This window comes from Tauraco erythrolophus, chromosome 17 (assembly GCF_009769465.1).
Source record: "Tauraco erythrolophus isolate bTauEry1 chromosome 17, bTauEry1.pri, whole genome shotgun sequence".
NCBI lineage: Eukaryota > Metazoa > Chordata > Aves > Musophagiformes > Musophagidae > Tauraco > Tauraco erythrolophus.
In genome coordinates this window covers 13400394-13418777 of record NC_141481.1, presented here as the reverse complement: position 1 = coordinate 13418777, position 18384 = coordinate 13400394, and the positions used below count along the sequence as shown (strand labels likewise).

Sequence of the window (18384 nt, the reverse complement as noted above, 5' to 3'; positions counted from 1 at the left end):
CACCGCCAAAACCACGGGCTCCATTTGGGCTGGTTATGGGTCAGAAACGTTCCTCTCCTGCCTGTGCCGCCCAACCTGCCCCGCGCCAGGACAGATGGCCGCAAGGTGCTCCGCAGCGAAAGCCCGAGGGTCGGGGAGCTGCCGGTTTGGTGAGGAGATCTTAAAATATGAGTCTTGCACAAGAGGATTTTCTCCATTTGGAGCATGTTAAGACGTTGTGCTTGTGCCAGCTAGGCAGCACACCCAGAATTTGCAAAGCTTGGGCCAGATAAAGCTTGGCACAGGAGGGGGTGGTAAGAGGAGCGAGTTGGTGCTCCCCGATCCCTTGCCCAGCTCGCAGTCCTGGTTCTTACCAACAGTGATTAGAAAGCTGCTCCAGCCCATGCCTGGACAACATCCTCCAAGCTGTGCAAGCTCCAGAAACGGCCTCGAGTGGCACAAAACCTTCCGTAGCAGATTTTTTCCCTGATGCATATGGAAGCCTGGCTCCGGGAGGGAGCTGTTGCACTGTGCCAGGGGTGAAGGGTGGCCTCTGGAACAGGCAGGGGCAGGGGGATGCACTCAGCCACGCGTCCCCGCTCGCACAAACAGGGAACCATGGGCTGCTCCGTCTCACCCAACGGGTGGGATGCGGCCGAACGCCGCGGGATCCGTGCCACGCGCTCCAGTGGGAGCCGAAATCGAGCTCCAGCCTGCAAACCGCTGCGTGCATACTTGTAAACCATTGTGTACACAGTAGATAAATGCTTAATAATCATGATGACAAACAGACCTAAAACCCAGAAGCAGCTTCCCTCCGGATTAACTGCATCAGGAACAGGTTCCGTCGAGCAAAACGCTGCTTTTTATTGGGATTTTTATAGGAGAAAAAAGCCACCTAAGCACCGCCGGCAGTGGAACGACAGCAAATTCAACAAACAAGCAGAGCCTATGGCATGCCAGGACTTCACCTGCCCGTTACCACCCAGGCATGTCCATTTTCACACGCCAACATGGGCACCGCTGCACGAGACACTCCGGAGCACACCGGGCATCAGAAGCTCTGGCCTGCATGGCACACCGGGGTGCAACCCTACGCCCCTACCTCGGAGGCTCTGGCCACGTTAGCAAAGAAGCTAATGCAGAAGGAGGTTAAATTCCCTGTTTGCAGTGTCGTGCCAAGCTGGGATCAGAGTTTAGGACTCCTGGCACCCAGAGCCACGATTAATCCACCGAGTGTTTCTACCCCTGCCCCTCATCCCAGCCTCCAGGCAGTTTCCGTGGGCCAGGCTGTGCGCGGTGCTGTAGCAAAGTCTGCTCATCTCCATCACGGTCCGCCTCTCTCTTCCATGTTTACTGGAGCCCATCGACTCCTCCGGGATCAGAGGAGCGTTAGGCTGGTAGGAAAACACCTTTCCTATGAAAACCATGCGTTCTGCCATTTCCCTCTCCAAACTACCCAGCGTCACAGATCGCAGCGCCTCTAAACAGAGAGTCTTCAGTTGAGGAACAGATCTCCATAAAGGCTGGGACTAAGGCCCTGCACATCAGAAAGGAAAGAGGGCAGGAAAATATGCTCCGTTTAATTACCCAAGCCATAACAACATTTTACTATTTTATACACGATTCCTGACAAAAGTGGAAATGTTATTTTCCACGAGCATAGCTGCTGGTTCTACTACAAATAAATAGTCCGGGGCGCGCTCACGGCGCGAGGGATGGAGGCCATGTGTTTTCAGTAATGCTCTTGGCAGAGAAGCCCATGTAGATTTTGGACTCCAGCTCAGGACTGGAACAGGAGAGCTGGGGTGGCCAACATACATCACAGCAGACTACATTTGGCCCAGCTCCACTTACGAGTTGGTCCAATACCCAGTTTTATCATCCTAATTACGAGCAGATTCCCAGCTCCCTCCCTCCCTCGCAGAGGTATCTTCAGCCTCCCCCTTTTCTTCCTCCCCCTGGCTGGCTGGAATCAGCAGGTGAGCCCAGTCCTTTGTCATCACTAGTAGACAAAAGTTCGGCCTCTTTCATTTTCCTTTTATTGCAGCTTCTTTTGTGTGGATTCAAATAATTGATATTGATAACGTGATCTGCCCCCCGCTCCTGTTCCCAATTACTTGCACAGGCTGAGGATCCTGCATTATGGATATGACAGGAATGGTCTTAATTAGCCTTCCAGGCTACAGAACCGACTCTGGTTTTGATTTGGAATATTTGGGATGACGCAGGCTGACTGTTGTGGGCCAGGGTCACCAGCAGAGCCGGCTGGGGAACACGAGCCCTCGCGCTGCCGGCGAAAAAGAAGGACAATTCACCGCAGCCGCCTGTGCCTTCGGGATTAAAACCAACAGCACCGAAGGGTCTTTGCATCCAAAGTTTTGCTTGGAATTAAGCAGGATACCAACGGTCCAACGAGAGCAGCAGCCTTCATAGAAGGTCGCCCTTGCATTCAGTGGGCGAAGCCTCGTTAAAAGTAAACGATGATACAGCAAAGGAGCAGAAAAATCAAGTTTGAAAAGGCAGATACGGCTTTCTGGACCTGCAAAATTCCATCTCAAAACATGCAACCCGTTAACTCGGCCACAGGAGCGAAAGATAAAGGCATCAGCGCCGGGGCAATCGATGGATGTTTTCCCCATTTTGGAGAGAGGAATCCTAATCCTGTAACAGGACTGGTAGCGTGGTCCCTGGCACTCGCATGCAATTCTCTTCACACAAGAGTGGAAAGACAGAGGCACCGTACGAGCATCCCCGCTCCCACGGCTCAGCGTGTCTGCCCCGTAAAAAGTAATTCATAGGCAACACCTTGGAACACGTTCCGCAGGTCAGAGAAGTCAGGCTCTGCCAGGTTTAATTGGAAAGGGGAAATGGTTTCCAGACGTGACACGGGTCCGCTGAGAACGTCACCCCAGAGGTCCATCTCCAGGGGCTGGAAACGGCCGCGTGGTCGGGGCACGGAGAGGAACCCGGGTCCTGCCAACACGGGACAAGCGCGGCACCAGAAACCGTGCCAGGCTGCAGCTCTGCAGCCTCGTGTGAGCAGATGCAGCCACTCACCCCTCGTTACGTGGACAGGGACGGCAGAGCAGGGGCATTGTAATGCAGCGTGCCACTTCCAGTGGCTGCCATGTTAATCGGGAGAAGGGAATATCGCTTCAGTTCCGCTTCTCTCATGAAATCAGGGCGCCTCGCCCGGCAGCGCGTCGCCGTACGCAGCAATTTCTTAAGGCTGTTTGTACAAAACGCAAATGCAAACGTATAGGTAAAAAGGGAGGGGAAGCTGAGCTGCTCTCTCTGTAATCAAAGGGCAGACAACTCTCAGAGCCAGAACACAAACCACAGCTCACAATCCGAACGCAACGCAATCACCGAAACAGATGTCAAAAAGATAAAACCATATAATTCTGAATTGCCAGCGATTAGTGCTCTGCATCTCGGAGAGCATCGAGATGCTCTACTTCTGTCTGCATACCTCTGCGTTTTGGCAGGAGAAACCACTCAGCACAACCTCCCGAAAACTCCTTTCCGTTCCTCTCCTGCAGCATTTTCACAGAGGGAGTTCTCAGTGGGGTCAGGTTTGCTCCTGAATCAGCCCATGATGGGGAGGGGAGGGAAGGAGAGAAATTGGTCTTTTCGGGCTGTGGTTGGGAAAAAACAGCATCACCAAGCTGGCACGTGGACACTGACTGCGCTGCCAGAGACACAAGGCTACGATAAAGAAAGAAAACATGGAGAGCTGCCTGGCAGAGAGAAAAGGTTGGAGAACATGTTTCTACCAAAGTAAAGCAGGCAAGAGAAACCAGTTTTACCGTGCAGATCGCTCACCTCGTAGTGATAATCCATGCAAGTTAACTCTCTCCAGCAGCGATCGCCTCGAATTTTAATCAGCCCCTGGGGGGGAAAAAGAAAAAAAAAAGACAAAAAATACCGTCACAAATATTTTATTTTACTTTATCTTGCATGTCAAGGTATTATCTGGTTAGATTATAGGGAGAGCCTGGAGTGGCAGGGAAGCACAGAGGCTGGAATCACCCCCTGGAGACCCCCAGCACATCTGCACCCCAGGCCCAGTCGTTGTCCCCGAGGGAAGGCAATGCAACGAGAACTCCAACATGACTCCCTCCACTGCCTGTTCACTGAAAAATTGACACAAAACCTTGTGGAATATCCCACATCATTTAAAGAGACCCACATCTGAGTCTCTGCAGAGCAGCTACGAGCATCCCAGTGCTGCCAGCATCAGCTTCCAGCGTTGCTGGGTGTGAGGCAGGGAGGCACAGAGCATGGAGAAGCCCAAAATCCAGGCTCTGCCACTGGGATATTTCTGTAAAACAGATTGAAAAGTTACCTGCGGACCCAAACACAGCCCGTATTCACAATTTTAAAATCCAGACCCAATTCTCTCCCTCTCTGCTGCCTATAGAAAAGGAAATAGTGACGCAGAGTGGGACAGGACCCCGCAGCCTCGCCAGCCCTGAGCTGGATACAGAGATGCAATCAAAGTAATTAGAGAAACAAAAGAGCAGAAGGGGAAGGAAGCTGACAGATCTAAACACAGATGAATGCTCTAATGACAGGTCTGCTCCACCTCAGGTTAGAGGTTGGCAATGAAAGAAGCAGGTATCGGAGGTCGCTGTGCATTGATATTTCAGGGCAACGAGAGGGTGAAATTTCCAAATCAGTGGGTCCATTCCAGGGCTGGCAGTAATACTGGGATTAAATTTCTTTGCCTCAGTGATGAAGAGTAAAAAGAAATCAGTCGTCCACAGCAGGAAGGACACCTGGCCAGGGATGAGCCCAAGCCTCGCAATCAAGCCGTGCCAGCCCGAAGGTATGCGGGTTCAGCCTGACGGGCTTTGATGTATGGGGAAAGGTCCCTGATTAGGATCACAATATCCCAAATTGAGGAAAGCTTCACTAGTCAAAAGGTTGAACCAGCTCCATCATCTGCATACAATTAGGGGGTATTTGCCTACCTCTGACATCGCCCCTAATTACAATGTTCCTGCCTTCCTTAGTAGAAAAATACAGGGAGTTTCTATAAGGACCCATTCCCAGCTACACCAACAGCATCCTGAAACTTCTTTGCATTTGCAGTAGGGGAGGTCTTCAAGAAGAGACCAGTGACCTTTCAGTGCCAAAATCCGAGAGCTCAGAGGAGGAGCAGATTCCAGTGCTATGGCACATCCTGGCCTACTGGTTTCATCCAGATTGCTAAAATAAAATCTTCACTTGCAGCATTTAACAAAGTTTAGCACGTTCAGGGCTTAAGAAAAATTCCAAATTCCAATGAAAAACGCCCCAAAACTATCCTCGTAAGTAAATATTCAGAAATATCCAGTTCCCAAGGCTGTACACGGGCCGTATGGCATCTGTTGAGTGTGGAAAAGAGAGGACCTCCTCCCTGGAAAGTTCCTAAACCACTCACTGCCAGGAGCTGCCCCAGAAGATCCCCGTATGTTTTCTATTCCTCCCCAAGCATCTGTTAATGGCTGCTACTAGAGATGATGTAAGAAGTTAGCTGGACGTTGGGCTTAACCCAACATAGACTTTATTAAGGAAAGACCCAAAAAAGTAGACAGGAGCTTATTTGGCAGGTAAATGAATAGGAAATAGGCACTTTTCTTGGTCTGAGCCTTCTACCAGGTGAGGTTTAGACACGAATGTCTTGTGACCTCAGTAGCCTTCAGCAGGGCCATTTGCAGCCTTAAATTATACCTGTTATCAGGTACGTTGCTGAGTTCAAGCAGAGCAACCTGGTGTAGTGGAAGGTGTCGCTGCCCATGGCAGGGGGGTTGGAACTGGATGATCTTTGAGGTCCCTTCCAACCCAAAACCATTCCATGATTCTATGACATGGGAACAGCTGAGGTGGCTCCATGCATGGCCGAGATGGGTCCACGCCAGGAGCTCAGACTTAGAAATAACCCAGCCCAGGAGGTCTGCATCTCAGCATCACCAGAAAAGGGACACCGCCCACCACCACCAAAAAACCCCCAAGCAGAGCTGGCCCATAAAGGCACAGGTACAAGCACGACGGACACAAAGTGATATCACACCAGCCTCGTGGGATGGGAACGCAGAGCGGTGGGTACCCGTGGCTGCTCCTCGGTTTTATCTCTGGCGAGTTATTCAGCTGATCCCATCACTCCGCGAGGGCTGGAGCAGGGAGGCAGGGACAAGACAGACTCGCTGTCAACGGTCAAGCCTTCATCTCCCCCTCCCGAATCATCCGCAGCTCGCTCTGCCCCTCAAACCTTTTCTAAAATTACAGGATACGTTGATAGCATCTCACAGGATGTGCCGCAGCCAGAGCCCCGTCAGGGGCAGGACAGGAGCTCAGAAAGGCTCTGTGCAGGAATGCTGGAATATTAAAACAGGACAGCTATCTTGATGACCTGCCCTCCTACCTTGCCCAAGCTGTTCTCAAGCTCCATTATTCAGCAGGGATAATTAAGCCAAGTATATGACAGAACAGCACCGCACTGAACATCAAAATCTTGCCTGCAATGAGTCACTACGGGAGTTAATCACGTTTTGTTTACTATAAAGCTTTCAAACAGGAAAGTCACTCAAAGCTCTTAACATCAAATCTGTTTTTCAGCATAGAAGACTCCCACTCTCATAATTAGGGGGTGTTTCAAGTCTTCCTTACCCTGCTGCTGCCTTCAAGGCCACTTCCACTCCCACACTGGCACGTGAGTTTTCCAGATTTCAGGTGACGTTGGACCAAGAAGCAAGAGCAGGTAGTGCACGAAAATCTACGTGCTCCGTAGCTGCTTCTGTGCTGAGGAGGAGCAAGAAAGGAGAACGTGCTGTGGTGGCTTCCTAAATAATCCTGCTGTGATCCATGGGTATGGGCACATCCAGGGACGAGCTCTGACGTACCTTACTGCTCCACACTTGGGTTGACACCATCTTTCCATGCTGTCCCCTAATTATCTGGATTCTGCTGACATTTTTGGAAGTCAGCTCTGGTTCTCTTGAAGATGCAAACTTAGTTTGAGACGGTACCTGGGTCCAAGGGAGGACAGAAGGGAGGAAACGGGGATCCCCGCATCTGCTGGAGTTTGACATCCACTGGATTCCTCTCAGTCTGCTAACAATTCCCAATCTGTTTTCAAGATTTCTCCGAGGATATTGAACTGGCCTGGACTCCACAGCTGCAGCAGATTATGTTGTTATACCACAGATCAAAGCATGGGGGGAAAAATCCCCATCCCCTGCTCGCAGACAAGCAGAGGCCAATGCAGCTCCAATGTGCCTCAACTGTCCTGTCTTTGGATGAGGAGAGGACCTGCGAGGGACCAGAAGGAAAAGGAGACAGAGGGCAAGGACGTGGGACAATCCTGTGAGACTCCAGCAGACCTGGAAGACCCTCCTCTCATTTGGACATAAGCTACAAACATCTTGCAAGGAGTATCTGGGGGGGCAAATATTAAGCAGAGTTGAAGAGGTGAACGATATGGACAAATTAAATGGAAAACAAGGAAAGGAAAGAAATAATTTGGCAGCATAAGTATGTCATTGAAACTGAGCTCCACAGATCAGCCTTTGGTGGAACAGATTTAAGAACAAACCTGGTATTCCGCTGCTTAAAGGCTGCGTTGGAGGCAACGCCTGACTGTCAGAAAGACCAGGATGGAAATGTTCCAACAAATGACTTTTCCGCTACTTTTGGGGGATGTTTTTTGAGAGTATGATCTGCTTGATACCTTCAAAGTCCAAGAACCTATGAAGGTATTTAGAACGTTCAGTAGCCCCCAAGTGGCAGCTGCTACCACAAACCTGCTGTACCAGTCTCCAGCTTCATCACTCATTCTCTCACATGTACGAGTCTCTAATTTTTGTAAAGAAGAAGTTCAATGAGTACAATAAGACACCATCAGGAAGAAGAGGAAAGCCTTTCTCATCCCACTTTCAGCTCCTTGTCCAACAGAAGCATCTCCCTGACTTTTTATTAAACTTGCAAAGTCAGGCTGCCTGTGCGGCAGGGCTCTACGGGCCAGCGTAGGATGACCTCCTGGTCATCCTACACCACCGACCACATTTCACAAGTCTGGAATAAGGGAAAAAACCTCCAGATCCCAGGCAATTAGAAAACAGCACCTGAGCCACGCTGCAAAAGTGTATTTACTATGGGCATGGCGAGAGCACCCAGGGGTCCGTGCCACCCAGCAGGGTCCCGTCGGGTGGGACGATGCACAAAGGCAGAAGGAAGCCCTGAGCCCTGTGGGTGCCTCAGAGAATCATTTGGGTTGGAAAAGGCCTTTAGATCATCGAATCCAACCACAAACCAGCACTGCCGAGTCCCACTAAACCATGTCCCTGAGTGCCACACCTACATGTCTTCAAAATACCTCCCACCAGCCAGGAGCACCCAGTCCTGTGGCACGCGGCTTCCCCTCTCTATTCCAGACGCTGCTATTATGAGAAGTTATTGTTCCCATTTACACATGGTTTTATGTTATTCCAGCTTGGCATAATGCTCCTGATATTGTCACTGGCCGATGCAACCATTTGGGAAACACGGAGATGATGTTCTACAGGAAGCTCAGCGCATTAACTTATTTCTTGCTTCCGAAATCCTAAAATTCCTTGAAAAGTTTTTTTCCTTTTTTTTTTTTTTTTTTTTTTTTTAAAGTTGGCCAATTTAGGAAGTTCCTTCCTAGTTCTGAGCGAGCAGAGCATTAGCTAAAAACTTGAATTCTGCATTTATTGTGACATAAGAATTGGAGACTGATGGGCGGGAGACAGGGATTTTTGAAAACATTTTTTGAATTTTTCCCTTTTAACGATCGCCTCTAATCATCAGATAAAACTAAAAAGTATCTGTATGTGTTGGGACAGGGAAACGGCTTTTAAAGTTGATTTTCTTTCTGCAGTGATACAGGCAAACACAAATTAAATATAAGCTAAAGGGAAGGAAACAGGTGGCTCCATGAACCAGCAACTGCCCTTTCACCTCCGTGGCCTTGCTCTGAATCCAGCTCTGCGCAGAATTATTAAATTCATACTGATGGGACGGTGGCTACAGAGACATCGGGCTCTGATGGTTTTGGCCGAGCTCGTGGCAGCCAGACCGGGCACACCAGTCCCTTCCAGCAACCAGAACACCTCGGGAAGGGGAAAGCTGAGATCTTTGTTATATTAATTTACAGCCGACTGCGGCTCGGGGCCATTCGGCACACTCGGAAATCTCCCGGTGCTGCTGTCCGCGTGAGAACTATAAAACGTTAACCCTGGATTGAATTAGCATCCCGAATGAAATATGTGCTCCATACCTTCTCCTCTGGGAAGTGTGGTCCCTTCGGGGCACAGCTGAGCAGCGCCGGGAGGATGGGGATGCAGCACCTGCTCGGACTCGGGAAACGCCAACCTCCAGGGCTCCCACAATTAAGGTGCATTAAATTCTCCAGCGTTTTTCACAGCGGAAGGAAAATTACATTTAGGACTTTTTTCTACTTTTTTTTTTTTTTTTTTAATTTTAATGGTGTTCAATAAAAAGCCTGGTTTTAATCACCAGCCCCGCTCTCGCTCAGGGCCCACGCACTTTCCATCCACCAGCCCCGCTCCGTGCGCTCACGGTCACGTACAAACAGCATTTCCCAAACTCAGCCACGGATACACCGCAGGTGTCACGGAAGACTTTTGTCACTGTACTTTTATTTTATTCGTCTGCTATAGACAAGATATTGGCTTCGTGGAACAAGACCCTATTTTGCCTCCAGCAGCATCACTAACTTCGATAGCTCACTTACGGCGTTAAAGGAAAGATGACCACGCAGTCAATTCAGCAGATCCACAAGCAACCAGGAAAAAAAATAAATACATATATTTCCCAGGAAATTCTTAGCAAAACCCACGCTGCAAAAATTCATCCTCCTGCCTGCTGCGGGACTCGACCCAGCCAGCAAGGCACCGAACCAGCCCAGTTCATAAAACTCAGTTAGCCTGCTGAAAAATAGCTAATTTATGACTAATAAATTCTCTTTCAAAGGCAGTAGATTGTTGAATCCGTTTGCAAGGTTTGCCAACTGGCGGCCAGGGGGCTTTGGGAGTGGAAATCAAAATCACCCCTCCGCTCCCACCGCATCGATTCCCGTCTCGCTCGACTGAGTAACCTCACGTGCCCCCTTTCTGTCCCCATCACTGAAAGAGTATCCAACAAAAGGGATTTCGGGGGAAATTAAGCCATAGAGAGGAAGTTTACCCACAGCTTTCGATTTCTGCGTTTCATGAGTGTGATTAAATCCTGGCAGGAGTGCCAAAGCGAAGGCTGCGGCACGCGGTGGCGCAGGGAACGGAACGCGGCAGGACCGGAGAGGGATGCGAAGCGGCTGTGTCCTCCCATGACGCCTCACGGTTGGGTTTTAGGGTACTGAAATCTGAATTTGCACGGGGATCCCCTCCTCAACCCACAGAGAGGATGAACATGTGAAGAGAACAGCTCCTTGCTTTTTTACTGCTTTTTTTTTTTTTCCGGTGACATCTGCAACATCTGGACACTGCTCCTTTTCCTCGTCTCATCCCCAGCTCCTGCCACCAGGATTAAGCAGAACACCGAGTTGTGAGGACCACCCGGTCCCTGCTGCCACTGGCAAAGGCTCCTTGAGGGGAGCCCCCCTGGAACCCCAGGATCCAGAAGGACCTGCTGAAGGCTCAGGCTGTGGGTCGGTCCCAGGCGCGGCGGAGAGGAGCCCGGCCACCGCGTCCACATCAGGCACCACGGACAACAAGAATCACCAAAACCCATCTCTGCTCCGTGGGTCCTCCCCACTCGGCTGCCCACTGGGCTGTCATCCCACCTGGATGCAGCTCAGCCATCCCAACGGAGATGAGGTGGAGCATCCTCTGGGAAAGGTCCCCGCGGGTCTAACTGGCACCTCCAGCTCCCCCAGAGCTCCTGCTGAGCTCTCATCCCACCTCTGCCCCACGCAGACGGTGCCAGCCACGCTCTTTGACCTCCAGCTTCGCTTCAGACCTCTTTCCTTCTGCGTTCTTTCTCCTTCCAACTGCCCTTCTAATTATCTGATGCCCTTCTAATTAAACCTGCAAAAACCAAACAAACTCCCCGACATCACCCACGTCCCCTCTCCCCATCAGACTCCACCAGCCCCACGTTCATCCCTGACCCCTTTGCCCAAAAGACCAAGCCCAGGCACAAGGATGAGTTCAAAAGCCCCGACGGATTCATCCTCACAGACAACTCCGTGAGGATTTTACGCTCCACTTAAGGAACAGAACATCTCCAAGGAAGATAAAACTCTTTCCTTATTGACCCGACACCAGCAAACACGATCCACGGAGCCAGGGGCGCTCCGTGCCCCGTTGCTGGGGAGCGGGGCACCCCGTGAGCCGGGCAGCTCCCGCTCCAGGGCAGGGAAGTGGCTGAGCTCCGACATGCCAAATCCTTCCTTTTCATCTCGTGCAGCCCGCTCTGCCCAACTGTACCCCTTTGGGGCTGCTGTACTTTGGTGATTCAAAATGAAAAAAAAAAAAAAAAAAGCCTAAATAATTAAAATGTCATTCAAGCTCTAAGCCGATATGAGTCACTGTTACAAAAAATATCTTTAAAATTCTTTCAGGAGTGGGGGATAATTATATTCCTCCCTATCTATTGATTTTTCTCTACAATGCAGATGTCAGATTTTCCACGTTTTTTTTCTCTACCCCCCCCCCCTTTTTTTTTTTTTTTTCCCCTGGAGTGAGTGTCAAGGAGGAACAAAGCACTCTTTGAGACTTTTTCAGCCCAAAATTAATTCTGAAAAAAATGGTACAGACAGGCCAATAGCACGGGAAGCCGAGAAAAAGCCTGGTGACTCAAGCTATGTCTGCAAAACCCCTATTGATCCCCGCTCTGGAGAGGAGGGTGGGCTACGGGGCACCAGCGTTATAAATTTAGAGTCAATTTAAAGACCTTCCTTCTGTGTCTTCACAATACAAAAGATGGGTGAAAAAAATTAAAATCTCAATGACAGGCAATCCTATATTTTAGATTTTTTTTTTCTCATGATATGGATGTGAAACGCTCCCAGAGAAAATCCCAAAAGGTGCCCTGCACTTGGCACATGCAGCCAACCCCCAGCCCCTGCTACCCACAGGGAAAGTGGTTGCAGCATCTTTTGAAAGTCAAATTATGTATCCGTGTATCTTAAAGACAAAACCAGCTGTAATTCAGACCCCAAGTTTACGGAAAAGGAAGGAGCATTAACAAAGCCAAATTATTTTTTTTTTTTAAATAATAAATTGTTAGGGACTATAGGACAGAGGTATAAGGGCACAGCCAGCAACGCTGCTGCTCGGTCTCGCCAGACCCCCCAGCACCCGAAACACTCAAATCCAGGGACCTGACACGACTCCTTTAGATGACAGGACCAGGTTCCAGATTCTCTGGAACAACCCACCTTCAGGGTACCAAACCCCACCTGCCCAGTACCATCCCGCAGAGGCAGGGACGGACAGGTCTCACCTGTAGAAGGGGTGAACATGGAGATTCTACTCTGCTCTTGTGGAGACCTCCCCCTGCAGCACTGCGTTCAGCTCTGGAGTTCCCAACATCAGAAGGACATGGAGTTGCTGGAGCGAGTCCAGAGGAGGCCACAAAGATGATCCGAGGGCTGGAGCACCTCTGCTATGGAGACAGGCTGAGAGCGTTGGGGCTGTTCAGCCTGGAGAAGAGAAGGCTCCGGGGAGACCTTCCAGCAGCCTTCCAGTGCCTAAAGGGGCTACAGGAAAGCTGGAGAGGGGCTTTGGACAAGGGCGTGTAGTGATAAGACAAGAGGCAATGGCTTTAAACTGAAAGAGGGGAGATTTAGATTGGATATAAGGAAGAAATTTTTCACTCTGAGGGTGGTGAGGCACTGGAACAGCTTGCCCAGAGAAGCTGTGGCTGCCCCATCCCTGGAAGTGTTCAAGGCCAGGTTGGATGAGGCTTTGGGCAACCTGGTGTAGTGGAGGGTGTCCCTGCCCATGGCAGGGGGGTTGGAACTGGATGATCTTTGAGGTCCCTCCCAACCCAAACCAGTCTGTGATTCTATGATTCTGCTGCGATGGGCGCAGGTTGGTCCGAGGCGAAAGCTAAACTGGAGCCACCACAAACCACAACTGCAAAGTCCCTCAACTCGACGGCCTGGAGAACACTTTCCTGAAACAGAAGTCACCGGTGTTGACTTTTGTTTTGTTTTATTTGTTGCTGGATTTTCCCCCGGCTCCCAGAAAGACCCTTTGAGAAGCCACCAGAGCCGCACCAGCATCCCATTGACTGGGAAGACCCGCTGCAAAGGCGCGGGTGAAAGGGATTGTGCAAAGCACTTGGCATCAGCGGCTCCTGCCTTTTACAGCCACCCAAGGAACAACACGTCTTCCTGCCAAGGGCTATTACCAGACAAATGGAGAGAGATCAGAGGCACAAAGGAGGTTGCTAAGGAGTCAAGTGTGGGATCCCTGCAGAGAGGAGGAGGGCTGCAGCTGGGACGGCAAAGGTCAGAACATTGCAGACATCATTTTCCAAAAATTCCCATGAAGCCCCGGCGCGGGAGTCGGGAGCCTGGCCCCGCCGCGCTCGCCTATGAATAATGAGAAAGCCATAAAAGAATGCTCCCTTTCTTCCCTCCTACCCACGCTAATGTAATAAAACAAATTAGAATAATTATTCTCAATTTCAGAGCCATAATGCCCAGGATCAGGGCACGCTTGTCACTGAAATGACAACTACATCCGTTTGATTCTTCTTCTCTCCGTTTTTTTTTTTTTCATATTTACAGAAATCGCCTAAATTCCAACTTTTATTTCATTACATCTAATGCAATTTTACTACAGGCATCCAGATCCCGTTTGCTTCAAAGTCTTCATTATTTTTGCCAGAAAGTTCATCTCCCTTATTAGCTAATCACATCCCCACCCTTTCCAGTAACCTTTAAAATGCCACCCACGTTATGACACTTTTAACAGAATCCAAGCAAAAACAAAACAAGAAAAATGAAGTTTAACACGAACAACTCGTTCCTAAAATAATTTGCTGCAGTTGGTTACAAGAAACACTTTTTTTCTAACAGTAAAGAAAATGAAAAATAATTGAAAGAGAGATTAAATGTCTAATGATACACAAATAATCTGGAAATAACTGATCCTTCCTCTGTGAAAACACATCTCTGTGTGAAAGATGGACAACATTTACTAGGAAACGACGAGAATTTAGTGGAAGAATTTATTGCTAATTATTATAAATCTTTTTGCACTATTTCTTTCCCAAGACTACCACTTTAAATGATCTATTTTTCCCTCCTGTAAAAGAAGAAACATATCTTTTGTGTAGACTTGAAATGCCAGAGGATTTAAATTATTTTCTAAGTCTCTGCCTGTCAAAAACTGCTCCGGGACACTCTTGTTCTGCAGCGGCTTCTTCCGAGGACGTACTGGAACGGCTCGGAGAGGCAGAGTGTACATTCAGAAAGGGAAATCCAGAAAGTAGGGGGGAAAAAAAAGAAAAAAATAGAAATTTTGTTTACAAAAAGCAAACTGAGGGGAAGCAACGCCAAGTCACAAAGCACGACTCGAAAAGATGCGCTTGAGTTTCCCCAAATTCCCCCTGAGCCCCTCAGGACCTTCCGCACGACGTACCCTGCGCACGGAGCAGCTCCTGGGAAGGGCTCTCCGGCACATGAAGATAAGGGGGACAAAAAGCCCCCCTGCCCTGGGTGACCCCGGCCCCGGCGTGCCACCAGCCTGGCAAGCGGGGACCTGCCCTGCCACGGGTTTAAGGGCATCGCACAAGGAAGACGTCGAGGACCCCGCACACACAGCAGATTATGATAATATTATTATATAAAACCACATACATATTATAAATATTATTATTCTATTATTACATAACGCACATATTAAGGGATCTAATTCCTGGGGCAAGCAGGAGGCTTCAGCTTAAGCTGCCCGAGCTCACAGCCCCGGCCGGGGAGCGGAGCCCGCGGGGCACGGACCCATCTGCACGCAGACCCCCAACCCCAACACCTGCATCAGCCAGCGAGAGATTGGCAGCTTTAAATCTGAATTTCCTTGCTTTGGGCACTTTTAAATTAAAGTGGTAATGTGCTTTAAATCCTGTTTCCCTGCTTTTTCACTACACTCCTCAATCCTTTCCTCCAGAAACTAATCAAGATGTCTCAGACTCACTTATACTCTCCGCTCCGGCCACCTTACCCGGTAACTTATTCCATATGTCTGTGATCCATCGCAAGACACAGCTCCACCTTAATTCCCCACTTACTCCCAGTTTCCCAACAAGCTGTTCCACCCCCACTGCTTGCATCCCCTCCACCTCCAGTAACGATCATTATTTGTGCAGAACATCACATCGTCGAGCTGGCAAACATCACCTGCCCAGACTAACGCACGCATCTCGGCGGCGCTGCCCGCTCCCTGCCAACGGGGCACGGCAAACTCATCCTGATGCAAAATAAAGTGCTCATTGGAAACTCTCGAGAGACAACCATTGGAAACCCTCGAGAGATGACCACTTCTCCATTAACAGCCCAAACAAGCCATGCTGCATGTCTACAGCCTCACCTACACGTGTCTATGTATATATATATATGTGTCTATGCTGCCATGAATCATAGAATGGTTAGGGCTGGAAGGGACCTTCAAAGGTCATCTAGTCCAAACCCCCTGCAAGGAACAGGGATAAGCAGGGATGCAGAAGGCTCGCAGGAACAAGAGTGGGAATCTCAAGGCATTCAGCCTCCTCGATCTCCGTTTCTGACACATATTCCCACTGACACCTCCCCTGTCCAGAGCGTGTGTTGGGATGGGATCCCTGTTACCATCACAGCGCCCACCAGCCCTCGGCTGCGTGTAATTCGGGGAACTGCCAGGCTCCACGTTTGTGTCCCGCAAAGAGAAAAGTAAGAAGAGGCACAGGAGATGGCTTTAAACGGGGATGATGAAAAGCCACTTAAATTGAAGCTAAACCACCACTGCTGGGCGCTTCCAGAGGGACCACGACCACCCGACGGCATCACGGCCATGTGCCATGCGTGGGCAAACACTCGCCTTCGCCCTGGCGCCGGAAAACTCAGCCTCAGCTCTCGCTTCCCGTTGGCCTCGTGTCCAACCTGACCTACAGGCATTCCGTGTGCCTCGTGTTTTACAGGAGGAACGCCAGCCACAAACGGATAATGGCATTTCCAGGCTGTTTTCAGCACCCAGCCCTCCGAGCGCCGGCTGCGCAGCCGCAGGGCTGCGGCAAACCAGCAGCAGCTCACGCTCCGCGGGGCTCCCTTGCACCTGGTGGCCATGCGGGCCCTGCACGGCCGATACAGCCTTGTTCAAAACCTACACGCACACTTCGAATGCCTCCAAACCTCAAAAAACATGGAGCAGGAGGGATGGCGCACGTGCAAACGCATCCCCATCGAAACCACTCACCCCCATGGAAACCACTCACGTCTTGTCCGCTCTTTAATGCTCCTCTGGTTAAGCCACAGGTGTAACGAGGGCAGATCTTGGCAGGTCTGAACCTGGCCACCAATTCTTTTGGTAGCACCAAGCTCGAAAAACCAAGTGGGAAAGAGCCCTGGCACCTCGCTGGGAGCGGCATGGCATCCTCTGCTGCGCACGCGGCTCCCACGTCCTCGCTCCTGCTCTGCCTGTGCTCATCCCACTTCCTCCCTTGGCTCAGTTCGGGACCTGTTTCCCCATCCCAGTCCCTAAGCCATATTTTCTGTCCCCAGCAGCGAGGCAGTTTTTACAGGGGACTCACTGCTTGCTTTGCTTTTTGGCATGATGAGTCTTTGACGTGTCCCACCGTCACCACCAAACTTCACCAGCTCCAGTTGGGACAGGCAACGCTGTGCCAAGAGTTAGACCTGAACTCATTATGCACCTCGTTTATATCTGCTTTACTAACAGAAAGATGTGCTGGTAGGAGGGAACAGCTCCACATTTAACTGCCTCTTGTCAAAAAAAAAAAACCCTCTGGTGTGAGACCAGAGCTGCTGTGTGCAACAAACAGAGGCAACCTTGGAAATAACTGGTGAGGAAATCATCAAAGTCATATCTATGGTCAACAGCATCAGCCTTTGCAAGTCAAGATTCAGCTCGACGCACACCAAGATGCAGCCAGAGCTCCTCCGCAGTGCGGTGCAGCATCACCCTGCAAGCGGGATGGGGGTGTTAAAGCTCAGGCAACGCTGGAAAAATCCCATGGCAGAGAAATCAGGAGATGCCCCCGGCAGTCAGCACTGCTGCCCCTTACCCACCAAGGGCTCAGCAGGATGAATCTTGCCTAGAGTTCTTCTGAAAAATCTAGTTAAATCACGTTCCCACACTCCCACCCCTTTACACGTGTTTTCTCAGTTTTATCAGTGTTACTATAGTCACACAGGTGTCGGTGAAAACCAAATTCTCACATTTCTGAGCAAGTATGCACGCAGCGATTCTTAGACACTCAACTAATGAAGAAACAGAAACTGCATTTTCTGGCTTACATGTGCAATCACTGATGACTTTCAGGATCCAAAGAGCCACCAACGAAGTTTCAACACCACCGTGTTAGCAATTCATCAGCCCCCAGCTTCTCCCCAGCCTGCCCCACCACCAGCGGGGCACCTATTTCGATTCCCCCAGCACACGGTTTTCACCTGCAGCAGGTAATTACACAGAATACATGAATTCGACAAAGTCAGCTGTTTTCAAGCCTTTCACAAAAAAAAGAATGGGACTAACGTTACCTGAACGGGGTACGAGCGCTGTGCATGACCACAGCCCTGGTTGTTGAATCAGAAGGTCCTCCCAGCAGCACGGCCCAGGCAGCTCCAGGGAGACATGGCTTTGAAAAGCCCCAAGACATAGAATCATAGAATGGTTAGAGTTGGAAGGGATCTCAAAGATCATCCACTTCCAACCCCCCTGCCATGGGCAGGGACACCCTCCACTACACCAGGTTGCCCAAAGCCCCATCCAACCTGGCCTTGAACACTTCCAGGGATGGGGCATCTACAACTTCTCTGGGCAACCTGTGCCAGTGCCTCACCACCCTCAGAGTGAAAAATTTCTTCCTTATATCCAATCTAAATCTCCCCTCTTTCAGTTTAAATCCCTTGCCCCTTGTCCTATCACTACATGCCCTTGTAAAAAGTCCCTCTCCAGCTTCCCTGTAGGCCCTCTTTAAGTACTGGGTAAGATGCTGCTCCACCACACCAGGGAAGCACAGCTACTGCTTGAACAAGTCCCTGTACTGGGGATCAGGTGGTTATAAAAACCTGCAGTTTGGCTACATGGCTGCCAAGAGCCCAGATCCCCCCCAGAACTCCCAATCTGCAGCGAGGGGTCGGAGAAGAGGCTGAGCCAGACCGGGGAGCTGGGCCAGCGGCACGCGGACAGCCCCACCATCCTCCAGCCCATC

The 18384-nt window shown here is 50.2% G+C and overlaps 1 protein-coding gene across 1 annotated transcript in view; it reads right to left on the bottom strand.

Moving 5' to 3' along the window:
- Positions 1-18384, bottom strand: part of LMF1 (lipase maturation factor 1) — a 200564-nt gene that overhangs the window by 117499 nt on the left and 64681 nt on the right. The window contains exon 6 of the mRNA XM_086622494.1: positions 3808-3873. Within this exon, the coding sequence (XP_086478620.1) occupies positions 3808-3873 (66 nt within the window). The remainder of the gene's footprint in view (positions 1-3807; positions 3874-18384) is intronic.